We start from the raw sequence: 13,184 nt of genomic DNA, 5'->3' as shown, positions 1-13,184 counted from the left end.
GGTATAAGTTTTCAGTTGAGGTGATCACACTTTGTGATTTGGTATAAGGCACAATATTGTAACATCATAAAATCCACAATCCTTCCCCCCTCTTTAAAAAAAAAAATGCCTCCTTTTCTTTAGCAATAAGCTTGAGAACATGTGGGTGGTATCAGGTGAACCTTTAAGAATCCAGAGCAGGATATCCAGGAAGTGGCCCTCACCACTCTACCTGGTTCACTGTTCATTCTCTCCGGGATAGCAGAAATGGAATTACAGAAAAGAAAAAGAAAAACAAAAATGCAAACACCTTGATTAGAAGAATTTATTTAAATCCAATTACTTGCTTTTTCCTGATGAAGAATTTGAATACGGGTCAGTGCTAGGTACATACAATTCTGTTTTCCATGGGCAACATTGCAGATGCCATCTCAAGACATGTGAGGATGGTGCAGTTCTGATCAAAGCGCCAGAAAAGGCAACCATGAAAACATCACCCAGCAAACTGAATCTGAACAAATGATGCAATCACGAAGTCACCAGACAAGGTTAATCAAGATAAACAGAGAGGAGGAGAAGTAGAACTGTTTTGGCACTTAGCAGAAGGATCCTGAAGCTAGCAAGAGACGTTTTCTCTACCATTGGCACTGCTGGGGAAGGAAAAAGCACAATGAAAATAAAAACAGAACAGCAAAGGAACATGGCCAGTCTGTGCAAGCAAAGACAACGACAAGAGAATATTCTGTTGGGCTGGGAGCAACTGTATAAAGGAATTATAACCACACAGCTAAAACAATTACTTTGAAAGAAACGTTCAAATCAGCAGAGTCCTGCCTGCAGTCTTACAACCTGTTTGTCTGGCTTTGATCCAGGCAAGTAAGAATTTTGCAACAGATTTTGTATCATGGGCTTATAGTACATAATATCCCCCAATCAAGATGAAGCCAGAACATTATAGAAATGCGTAATTTCAAGCAAGGCAGGAAAAAAAACAAGACATAATTCAAGGCCCATTTAGACACAGTAAAGGAACCTGCATATACTGCTTTTAGGGATGAGGGAGTAATTGATCTGGTTTCTTGTTTTGTTTTTTGGAATGGTCCAACCCAACTTGACACACCTGAACTTGCGGGTGGATCGGAACGGCCGGTCAGATTATGCACTTCTCCAGATTTTGCAATGCATTTTCTGTGCACAAAAGTACATAATTTATGTAAAAGATGTGTACAAACTGAATATTTTACAGATGAAGATCACTAAACAATGTGTACTTAATGTAAAAAGGGCAGGCAAAATGTGTACAATGGGACAGAATGAGTCTGAACAGATGGGCTAGACCAATAATTGAGTGCCAATGAGACCTAATCAGAATGGAAATGGTTGCTCAGCCAATCCCTAACTCCATGATGGCCTATGAGGATTTTCAAGATCCCAGTGACTGGCACCAATGAGAGCTTTGTGCCTAAGGCTAACTGCTGTCTGGGTGGGATACATTTCTTCGCGATCACAGCTGATATGCTGCAATCCCTCTGAAAATCTACCTCCTGTGTACAGTGGTGCCCCGCAAGACGAATGCCTTGCAAGACGGAAAACCCGCAAGACGAAAGGGTTTTCCGTTTTCAGAGGTTTTTCGCAGGACGAATTTCTCTATGGGCTTGCTTCGCAAGACGAAAATGTCTTGCGATTTTTGAGGGTTTTTTTCGCTCCCCAACCCCTTTTTCTAAAGCGCTAAGCTGCTAATAGCCTTTTAGCAGCTAATCCGCTAATCCCTTAAGCCTTTAATAGCCATTAATAGCCCTTAAACTGCTAATAGTGCTAATAGCGCTAATCCACTAATGGGCTTGCTTCGCAAGACGAAAAAACCGCAAGACGAAGAGACTCGCGGAACGGATTCTTTTCGTCTTGCGAGGCACCAGTGTACTGGGTGGGCCTTTTGAGTTCCCATCTAAGTGGCTATAAGTTTCAAGGGCAAGGGGTCTGGTGTACAATCTTTCCATCTGTGCAATTTTAATAAATGAGATTTATTTTCAGCAGTCTAATAATAAAAGTGGAACATATGATTACAATAGTCTAAAAAGCCTTTTCCCCCTGAAATCAATATGGCTAAATTAAAATGTTTTAAAAATTAAACTATTCTCAATCAAATGGTGGTAAACCGAACAATTCTGGTTTGAAATCAGCCATTGATTTGAGTACTAGAGTTGCTTCTTTCGTAAGATCTTTGTTCAGGTTTTCATCTGGAATCATCACCACTTGCATTCCCGCTGTCAGTGATGCCTTGACTCCATTGGGGGCATCTTCAAAGACAAGACACTGAGAAGTAGAAAGAAAACAGAGTACCATAATCAGAAAATTGATTCTGCGTATATCCAGCAAATGAAATTATTTGGCTTTAATTCCTATGTCATATACACATATTTTTACAGTCTTCAGGGAATACTTTACTTAGAAAATACCAGTAGTTTAAGAATGCATTTTTAAACATATGCATATACACCAAAAGAGACTTCTTCACACAAGTGCATAGTTAACCTATGGAATTGCCTGTTGAATTGTGGAACTGTGACTTTTTGATCAATATACCGCAATGTCACACTTAATTTCATTAACGTTTAGTGGCCGTAGTATGACACAAAAGCGGACATCATTCAAAAAGTCACCACCTTTTTGTGCTTCTTCTTTCCCCATGATTCACCCATGGAAAGAACTATATGCCAAGATACTGCCCCCAATTTCATCCTGCAATTTTCCTTCTTAAACGGGTTGCAAACAGATTCCTTTGGGAAGAAATTAACATGGAAATGAGCACTAAACTCTCCAGATTTCCAAAAATGGAAATTATCCGCTAAGGAAACATTGAGAGAAAATGGTGTCTGAATGCAGTCACAATGATGGCCATCAACTTGGATGGCTTTAAAAGAGGATTGGACAAAATCACGGAGCATAAAGCTATCATTAGCTACTAGCCACGATGGCTATGCTTTGCCTTCATGGTCAGAGGCAGCATGTTTCTAAATATCAGTGGCTGAAAAATGTAGGAAGGGATAGTGATGTTGTGCTTAGGTCCTGCTTATAGATATCTCAAAGGCATGTGGCTGGTCATCGTTAGAACAGGATGCAGGACTAGATGGGCCATTGGCCCGATCCAACAGGCTCTCCTTCTGTTCTCAGCTGCAGGCAATGATCCAGGAGAAGCAGGGAAAGGCAACGAGTAAAGTCCTTCAGACTCATTTGGGTGAACAACTTCCTTCAAAGCTCATTAATGTGCCAGCTCCTACATGCCAGTTCATCATAGAATCGTAGAGACGGAAGGACCGTAAGGGTCATCTAGCCCAACCGGCTGCAATATAGGAATCCACAGCTATCCCTGGGTGGGCTCAAACCACCAACCTTCTGGTTAACAGTCAGAAGCACTGACCCATTTCTCTAAGGCTCTTGTGCCAATTACGTTGCTGACTCTGACTGCAGCCTCCACACTCAATGGTGTTCATGGACAATTATGACAGATTTCACCATAAAAACATTTGATCCAGTAAGACAAGCAGCTATTTCACACAACATTATTGCAGTGCCGTGGCTAGAACTGTGCATTATTGTTGTCATTACAAAACAAGAACATTATAGCCGAAATATTTCTTATTTGTTTACTTATGTATTCCTCAGTTCTCAACCAGAAACAAATTTTAAGGGGGGGATTATGACATTTTATTTCAGTCATTCTTATTCTTTAATAGGGAACCAATTCTTTATTAAGCAATAAATACACATCAGACCTGTATTGTGAAAATTAAATGAGCTCATTTTGTTACTAAAATATCACTGTTCTGTATCCTCCCCCTTCAGTTAAGTTGTAAATATTAGAGATTTATATCACCATAAGAGAACAGAATCTCTTGGTCTACAGTTTGTCTCAAATGATGTGTTAGGAGTGTAGAAAGAAAAGGTCAGAATAAAACAATTTAAGCGCTAACTCTGAATTTATAAATTGAAAATGCAAGGCAAATATTTCAGTAAAACTTACTACACACTTATGGCTTTTTAATACAACAGTTTAGCTACCATTGCATACTACAATCTGAAGCAAAAAATTCCATATTAATAGACGTTTCATCTCAATGTGACAAGATTTCAGTGTCTATTTTTCTTCTGATTTCTTGAAAAAAACCAATAGAAACCAACAAATGCATTTGGTCAACCATCTTGTGGAAGGTTTGCATAAGATGTAGAAGTCTATCAGAAACCATTTCTTCATGTGTTGAAATGATTTTTTGTTGGGGGGGGGGCATTGGTTTCAGTTCCCCAATTCTGGTTTTAGTGCTTGCAAGAAAAGAGCACAAAAAGAGAAAGCAAACTGGGGTGGGGGGAGCCATGCACGAGCGCTTTGAACATCTATAGTCAGCATCCCTCAGCCTTACCTATTGTGCAGGGCTGCTGAGAAAAATAGGCTAGCTCGAAGTACACTGCTCTGAGCTCCTAGTTGGAAGGCAAGTAATGCATGAGATGATAGATAAATTGATAACCTTGTTCAGAAGGCATCTAAGGAGCTCTGGTGGTTCGCCTCACATTGATTTTATAGAACAAATTAATTATGTCAGGTGTTAAATATGTCAGTACAGGAAGGTGTAATATATTAAGCAGTAATTAATTTCACTTAAATGAGGAAGTTTCTAAAAGCTTTATAATATTCCCTTAAATACTGAATTCCTTAATAAATTAGTAATCAAACCAACATCTAGAATTCAAGCTTGCCCATTTAGTGGTTTGGTAGGATGTTTGTCTGTATCTGTGCATTGCTAAAAGGGTGTTCTGTTCTCATTGATAACTCTATTTGCCTGTTCCTTTCCGCAGCCTAATGTGGCACAGTCAACAGTACCCTTAAGGATGCAAAATACTGATACATGAAAGTATTTTAGTCCTGAATCAAAATTAAGAAACGCGGCATTTCCCTCACAGACTTTAAATTGACTCCTTTGTGAATAAATGTAAGAAGTGTTTTCCTTGCAGACTGTAAATTGTCCCCATTGTGACTAATTATTCATATAAAAAATTCTTGGAGAAAAGGAAGAGGACACCTGGGACACTGATTAGAATCCATATGTATTCGGGGCAAGCATTCTCCCCAACAGGGAAGCCACACTTCTGAACGGCATTGATAAACGGGTAATAGGATGTCTGAAGGAACAATCATGCCCCCTGCCATTAAAAGATTCCTTATGCTTCTACAAAGCCACGGCACAATGAATCTTCTGTTTTCATGAATGCTGTATCACAGGTGAACCTGCAACAACCTAGCTCCAGTGATTGTGCAGCCTGCTGTAGGGATGCAGCAATCTGTTCATTTGCAGACCATAATAAGGCAGGGCCAGCACTGGACAAAATTCAATTCCTCTGAGTTGGATGCATATCAGAGTCTATCCAGCTAGAATCTGGCTCTTAAGCTTGTGCTCATGTAAACATGTTGGAAGGAAGGAAGGAAGGAAGGAAGGAAGCTTTGCTTCTACCACCCAGGTCTAAAATTTCCAGAGGTTCAAACTAGGAGTAGAATATGCTCAGTAACTGGGAACAGAAGCATACAGTTAAACAAAACTGCAGCTATAAATCTATTTGATTTTAAAGTATAAGGGTGATTCCTGGCAGCGACACTAGGGGAAACAGAATTTTGCAAATCAAAACTGATGAATTTCCATGCAAACTTTGAGGATGACTCAATACTGACTTGTCTCTGAGTTTGGCTGGCAATACAAATCTGAGCACATGTCGAAAATACAAGGACGTGGCTTTAAGTAATGAAACATACCAAGGAGATGGCTAATCAGAGAAGCACAAAGGAATTTAGAAACATGCACTCCAAACAACCAAAGATACTGAATAGAGAATAAAGAGGATTTTAGTTCACCATCTTTGGAAATAATACTTTATCCTCCAGTTGGTGAGGTTACAATCAGTGGTGAAGCTGCATGGTCCGGCGCAGTGGGGGGTGCGCGGCGCATGTCCTGGGGGGCAGCTGCGATGGTACCCTCCTCCCCAATGGTGCTGGGGTGGTGTGCTCCCCTGCCCCACCAGTGGTTACCATATGGTGGCTATGTCTACTTAATCAAGCCATAGTATGGCAGAGTTTCACTTAAAAGGTGCATGAATTTCTGACCCAGCCATGACCATAGAATACATATCTCCCATATTGCTCAAACATGGTTTTAGCCCAACATCTAGAAAACCTGTGGAAACTACAGTGGAAATGAAGTTTGAGGGATATGGATGGAGATGTCCTCATGCTATTTACAACCACTTCATTTAATGCCCAATCTTTTTACATGGACTTATCAAGGTTCAGTCTTGCTAAGGTGTTCCCCAGGAACTCTCAAGTATCTAAGCCAGTCTTCTGCAGCCTGGTACCTTTGAGATTTGAATTTCAGCTCCCTTCAGCCACCAGCCAATGTGTCCAATAGTCAGGGATGGTGGAGCCCCTTCCCACATGAGACAATGATGGCCACCAACTTGGATGGCTTTAAAAGAGGACTGGGAAAATTCATGGAGGAATAGGCTATCAATGGATACTAGCGGTGAGGACTATGTTCTGCCTCTGAATACCAGTTATCGAAAATGCTCTTGTGCTTGCAGGTTTCCTACAAGCATCTGGTTGGCCACTGTGAAAACAGGATGTTTTTGGACTAGATGGGTCACTGGCCTGATCCAGCAGGTTCTTCTTATGCTCTTAGGATGGAAGTTGAAGTCCAAAACATCTGGAAGACATCATGTTGCAGAAGGGTGCTCTAGGTGCTCTTGCTATTAGTCTCAGTTGAAAAACTCTCAGGAAATTATTCAATGTCACCTGTTTCTAAGCAGAACCCAAGACCATCACATCACTTCTCCAGGCATTTCCTGTTCCCTGCCATAACTTGGCACTCTTGGACAAGTGCTTCTTTTGCTCATGCTCAGATTACAATACGAGAAACAGAAGAAAAAGGCCAGACCCATACCAACACATTTCTTAATCATCAGGTTTCAAAAGTATGCATCTAAATGGATATAAATGCTGTAGAGTTATATAATTGTAGGGCTGGAATGAACCACAAGGGTCAACTAGTCTAACACTCTGCAATTCAATAATCTTTTGTCCAACATGGGACTGGAACCCAAAACCCAGAGATTAAGAGTAATCAGAGATTAAGACTCATTCTCTACTGACTGAGCTATCCCAACAGCGGTTATCAGCCCCAAAACTGCACACAGCACATTTATTTGTGCCTTATCCATCTAGGGCCTGGCCTCTTGTGTCCATCAATATATCAGCGAACAACAATGAAATGAAATTGATTTTTAAAGAAGTCTTTTTAAAAAATACACCTGAGACACAATACCTTACAATCTGCTAATATGAATTCTTTTCAACTTCTTAACTTCTCCCTTCACAAAGCATCTTTTCATTTTCACTAAATTCTCTTACTTAGTTTTCATTTCAAGTTAAAGATTAAAGACATTTTCGCAAGAGATACTAAGAATGCTTTTAAAATATCTCAAATTAGCCACTGGCAAATATTAATTTTAAAATATTAACATACATTCTGGGTAATGTAGGGTTTTAATTTGAATTACAAATGCCAACCCTCCCTACCAACACCCCTGGAAATAACGGAAGAATTCCTTGTGATAATGCCTTAATATTCTTTCAGTCAGAGACTACTGACTGTTGGTATTGCCAGTAATAAGAACCCAACAACATTGCTAGGCTCTGAACAGCTGCTGTAAAATTCTGGAAGAACTCTCCTGTCTGTGGGCTTTGTGAACAATCTAGCTAGTCTGAGACATAAATCCACACTCTTCAATTTCCCACTGCATTCAGAAAGCAGAAAAGGGAACAACTCTGACATACTTGGCCTTTAGATACTTCTGCGTTGCACAAAACACCATTATCAAGGCTGTTCAGAAACTTTTTCTTTAATCCACACAGTATAAATAAATATACTTCAGTACGTCCCCTTGAAAGATCTAATTGACTTCCATGATGTCATTAAGCTTATTGTATGAAAAACGACAATGACTGTGGAATGCAATATGCATGATGGAAAAGCTTAACTAATTCTTTGGAACCGGAGGCAATTAAAACACTTAATTTCCAATAACCTGGGAAAATGACCCATAATTACGGTGGCTTTAATGCTGCAACAAATAAAATGTACCTAATCTTCCTTCAGTTTTTATTGGTACTGACACCTATTGTCAACATCCCAGCAGTATTTTGAATCAAATGATGGGAGTCTTGCAGAGGTCACTAAAAAAAAATGGACTCACAGTGATGACCAACTGCCCTTTCCCCCTCCCTATTAATATACTAAATCCAAGGATATGAGAATACTCCAGCAGTTATTAAGAGTGCAAGCTGGAATGCCACTTTGCCTCTCAAAAAGACTGATACACTTATATTTTGTTTGTTGTTGTTTTCTTTCTCTGTACCTGAATCCAAGATGACTCCTTTGTCTATTGTAAGAATAACCGTTGGGTCTAATAACATTTTTTCTTATAACAACAAAGCACAGAGCCAAGACAATTAAGCATCATTATGTGGTATCAAATATGTCCCCACGCTGGTTCTTTGCTCCAACTGAGGCTTCTGTCACTGGAATGGAGAGGGAGACAAGTTCTGCCAATTTCCCCTGCTGCCACTGCTGCACCTCCAATGCTTCCTGGAACAGATTTTGAGGAGACAGAAGGTGTGCTGAGCAGCTAATTCCATCCCTGACACTTTATCACAGATTTGTCCTGTCCTGTTGTGTGCCACAACATTCAATCTACACAAAAGTTAGGCATTTCAGGTTTGACTCTGAACTGTATGCTGCCTGCTGGACTTCAGAGTTGGTTAATTGAATTGACCCTGAACCTTGTTCCCTGACCTTTCGACTTTGGATCAAATCTCAGATTTTGAACTTTGGACTTGCTGCCAGGTAGGCCAGCGGTTCAGGACAGAGTGCTTTAAGTGTGTATGCAGCCACATATCTTTTTCTCAGCTAGTCTATATGTTCTGAGTTTTTCTTGTTGATAAAATCTTCCCACCTCCAAAGCAGAATCTATTGCAGTTGAAAATGCAACATCTAGTGGGGCTATAAAACAAGTAAAGCATCTATTGATTCAAGTAGGAGTCCCCAAGCTTTCTGGGCCAGTGAGCACATTTAGAATTTTAAGAAAGTGTTACGGGTGTGGCGTAACACAAAATAGCTGCCAAGTCAAAAAGAGCAGAAGAAAGTCAAGAAAACAAAATGCTGTTGTCATTAGCAGCAAAAAGTTGCCTACATAAACCACTGCTGCACTGATTCACCCAGCCTTTGCTCAGAATGGAAGGAAGGTGGGTGTCTGATTTTGCATCCAATGAAATGAGAGCATGTTTAAAGAGGTTTGAGACATGTGGAAGAGACTAAGCCTGTGCAAATGGGACCTCAGTAGGAGCAAACAGTCTCTCACGCACTGTGAATTCTGAGAATATTTACTGAGAACTTTCACAGGAAATACTGGTGGCACACTGGCACTCACAGGTGACAAGTGGCAAACCCCCACACCAGTGGAATTTGATTTTGAAATAGAACTAAAATAATGACAACAAAAATAAAAGAAGAAAAATACGTAACAGTACAATAGGGCCACTGATTAAGCAAGAATGTAAACCCACTGATTACAGATCTTAGTATAACATTACAGTGGACCCTCTGTATACAAACCTAATTCTTTCTGGGGGTCCTTGCGTACCCTGAAAAGTCTGCAACATGAGGCGCTGCTTCTGCGCATGCGCAGCGCGATAGGGCGCTTCTGCACATGCGGCGAAACCTGGAAGTATACACTTCTGGGTGTGCCATGTTCGCAACCTGAAAGTTACGTTACCCGAAGGTAACATAACTCGAGGGTCCACTGTAATAAAGTTGTGGAACAATTAGAGTAAAATCCTAAAGAGAATCACTGACCATTGACAGAGTTTGAATGTATATATTACGCAGCTAAAGCATACTCAGAAATAGGTATTTAATTTAGTAGCTATGTACCTCCCATTTTACAACTGCAGGAGGATATAAGGAAGGAAAAATGCCCAGTGAAACCTAGAAAGGCTAGTTCCTCCCCACAGCAATTTATAAACACTATTTTCCTTTAAAAAAATATTTTGCTAGGCTGTATACTAACTCTTTCTAGCATTGGGATGCATGGGATGTCTATATAGAAAACAAAATGAGACAAAGTTGATGTCTAGTTTATTGGGACATTCATAAATGGCTTAAGAGACTCTTAAACAGAACAATCTTACTTTCTTAGTAATCTTACTTTCTTAGTAATCTGACTCTTAATTTTATTTTAGTGCTTTCTAGGCAAGTTATTCATATCTAGTATCAAGAACAGTCTTAGCTTTCAGTGCTGTTCTTCACTGTGGAGGGAAAGAATACTGCAGTAGTTTAACTGGATTTCATCTAGCCCTGCTTGAGTACTACAATTAACAGCTATTATTTTTCATAATTTGAAAAAAAGCAATAGGAGATGCCTAGAAATGTAAATGTAAAGCCAGGGAATGGGTGGGGGAAATGGTTTTGGTATACAGAATACAATATGATTGCATCTTATGCAAGGGGATGGTGCATATATGCCAAAACACATATACTCGAAGTGCCCCTTGGAACTGCCCCCATGTGAGCATCCTTATTTCCCGGAGCTGGCATACCAAGCAGGCTGGGGGATGCTCTCACAAGATCTCACAGGGTCATCCGAATTACCACAGAATCTCACGAGAGCATTCCAGAGCCTGCACTCTGAGCAGGACTTGCTTTGTAAGCAAGGAGGAAAACTTGGACGCTCTTTCTGTGCTGGGAAAACCCAGCCCCAAAAGAGCTTGTAAGCTCCCCACCTTGCAAGCATTTAATTTGCCCAATTTCAACCAGCTGGCTTACAACCGCACAAGGTTGAAATCATGCAAGTTAATTGTGCCGAAGATGCAATTGTACTATATTACTGCAATAATTGCGGGATCGTGGATCTATAGAAATCAGGCTTATTGGCTCAAAAAGTGAAAAATGTATTTTTACATTTTATTATTACTACTACTCTTGATATCATAAATTAGGTACAGAGCATACAGCTTTTTTCAATAAGCCTAGTAGCTACTTTCTATAGAGCTACACTGCTGATATATATTAAGCTCAATAACATGGTTTGATGGCTATGAAAGCTAAGATTGTTCTTGATACTGGATATGAATAGCTTTTGTCTAGAAAGCATTAAAATAAATTAAGAGTGAGATTACTACGGAAGTAAGATTGTTCTGCTTCAAGTCTTTAAAGCCATTTATGAATGGCCCAATAAACACTGAGAAGGTATAGTAGACATTCCATTAAGCTTTTGATAAGAGTGCAGACACAATGAACATCTCTATGCAGCTATGACAATAATTTGGAAGTACTGCATCAAAGCAATTTTGCAGTGGGGAAAATTCTTCCAGCTGATTCATATCTGAAAATTGGTCTTAAACCTGAAGAAGTTTTAAAGACACTTTGGAAAAAGATGAATTTAAGCACTGGACAAGCAGTGGGAATGAATTTTAAAAAGTTGCTAGCTTCTTTCATTAATTTTATACCATTTGTGATCATAGAAACAAACAAAAAAGCCGCACCCAGACACATTTGTTCTTGTTGCTGCTGCTATAAAAATAATAATAATCTGTTTCCATCCCTGTTCAAAACGGCATCAAATAGTGTAATCTTTTAGCATAAAAAGTTATCCCTTATGAATTTTTAACACTGTCCAAAGAGAATAAAATTAGCATTTAGCTGCCTACTGACAAAGCACCTGGTGCCATTCACAGATAAACTCCACAATCTGCCTTGCAGTTCATGGATTAACAGGTAAAAATTGTACATTTCATACACCACCAATATAAATTTGCTATACTGATACGAAGACCTAAGGATATGTTGACAAGGACACAACTTCAAAAATACAGCTTGTTCACCAACCATGATAGTACACTGATAGTACGGTATGTATCATTTTCTGTTAATCACTGAAGTACTTTACAACAAGAGCTGTATAAATAGTGAAGTGTGGGGAATTGGTGAATTCTACTAGCGCAGTACCCTACCTGTAGACTACTATGTCACCTGCAATTGTACAAAGAACCACGTATACCACCTTGAGCCCCGTGAGGTGGGCTGCTACAATCTAGTCATCAAAGCACTTTTTGGATCTTCTGCTGGGTCCAACTCCGGAGAAGTAAAAGGGGAAGGGTCGAAATGCATTTTTTTACCTTTTAAATCAAGGATTCCATTAAGACAGAAATAATCAGCTGCCTAGATCCTGTAACTAAGACTACATCAACAGGCAAGGCATCACAGTATGACTTCATATGGGCGCATAGTTGTAGAACACCCAGTATATGTTTTGTGGATACACCACCATTTGTGGGTCTAGCTATTGATCATCTCCCCTCAAATAGTTTGTGGATACCAGCCATTACACCAAAGTCACAATCTTCCTGCAGAAAATTATTCAGTGCCCTTTCCTTATCACATATTCACTGTGAAAACCATTTTTTTAATGCCAGTGCTCTGTAACCTATGGGCACTTAAATGACTACAGTGGTGCCTCGCAAGACGAAATTAATTCATTCCGCGAGTTTTTTCGTAGAGCGAGTTTTTTTGTCTTGCGAAGCACCACAGCGGGGAGGGGTGGGGAGAAGCAGGGCAGCTGCCGCAGCCGGTACCTTGGACTCACCCGCGCCTTGTGGCCACCGCGCGATGCGGCTGCTGGAGGGCGGCGGGGCTCAGGAGCGCGACTCCGGCTGCAACGCTGGCTGCTGGCGGCAACAGCTCCTGAGGGGAGCGCGCGAGCGCAGTGGGCAGCGGCGCGAGGCAGCCGGAAGGTCGGAGGGAGCCGGAGGAGCTGTTAGCAGGAAGGTGGGAGGGAGCTGGAGGAGCGGGGAAGCGAGCGTGCGTGTGTGCAGTGACCGTCGCCATGACAGGAGAGGCAGGGCTGTTTCGTCCCATAGGAAAATCCGTCTTGCGAAGCACCTCAGAAAACGAAAAACCCTTTCGTCTAGCGAGTTTTTCGTCTTCCGAGGCATTCGTCTTGCGGGGTACCACTGTAGTTAAAACCATAAGCTCTCACACACATACAGACTATATTTGATATTTGGTGAGGAGATAGTTCAGAGCACTCCTACCTAAAATAGAATCAGGAGTTTG

At 40.6% G+C, this 13,184-nt stretch overlaps 1 protein-coding gene across 1 annotated transcript in view; it reads right to left on the bottom strand.

Moving 5' to 3' along the window:
• Positions 1–290: 290 nt before the first annotated feature.
• Positions 291–13,184, bottom strand: part of PUDP (pseudouridine 5'-phosphatase) — a 68,203-nt gene continuing 55,309 nt past the window's right edge. Inside the window, exons 4-5 of the mRNA XM_083438143.1 lie at positions 1,893–2,292; positions 291–1,523 (exon numbers count right to left, since the gene is read on the bottom strand). Coding sequence (XP_083294269.1) covers positions 2,116–2,292 — 177 coding nt within the window. The 3' untranslated portion in view covers positions 291–1,523; positions 1,893–2,115. The remainder of the gene's footprint in view (positions 1,524–1,892; positions 2,293–13,184) is intronic.

The sequence above is a fragment of the Podarcis tiliguerta genome, assembly GCF_965153285.1.
Source record: "Podarcis tiliguerta genome assembly, chromosome: 4".
Classification (NCBI taxonomy): Eukaryota; Metazoa; Chordata; class Lepidosauria; order Squamata; family Lacertidae; genus Podarcis; species Podarcis tiliguerta.
Note: the sequence above shows the minus strand (reverse complement) of the source record. Positions and strands in the feature narration are given on the sequence as shown.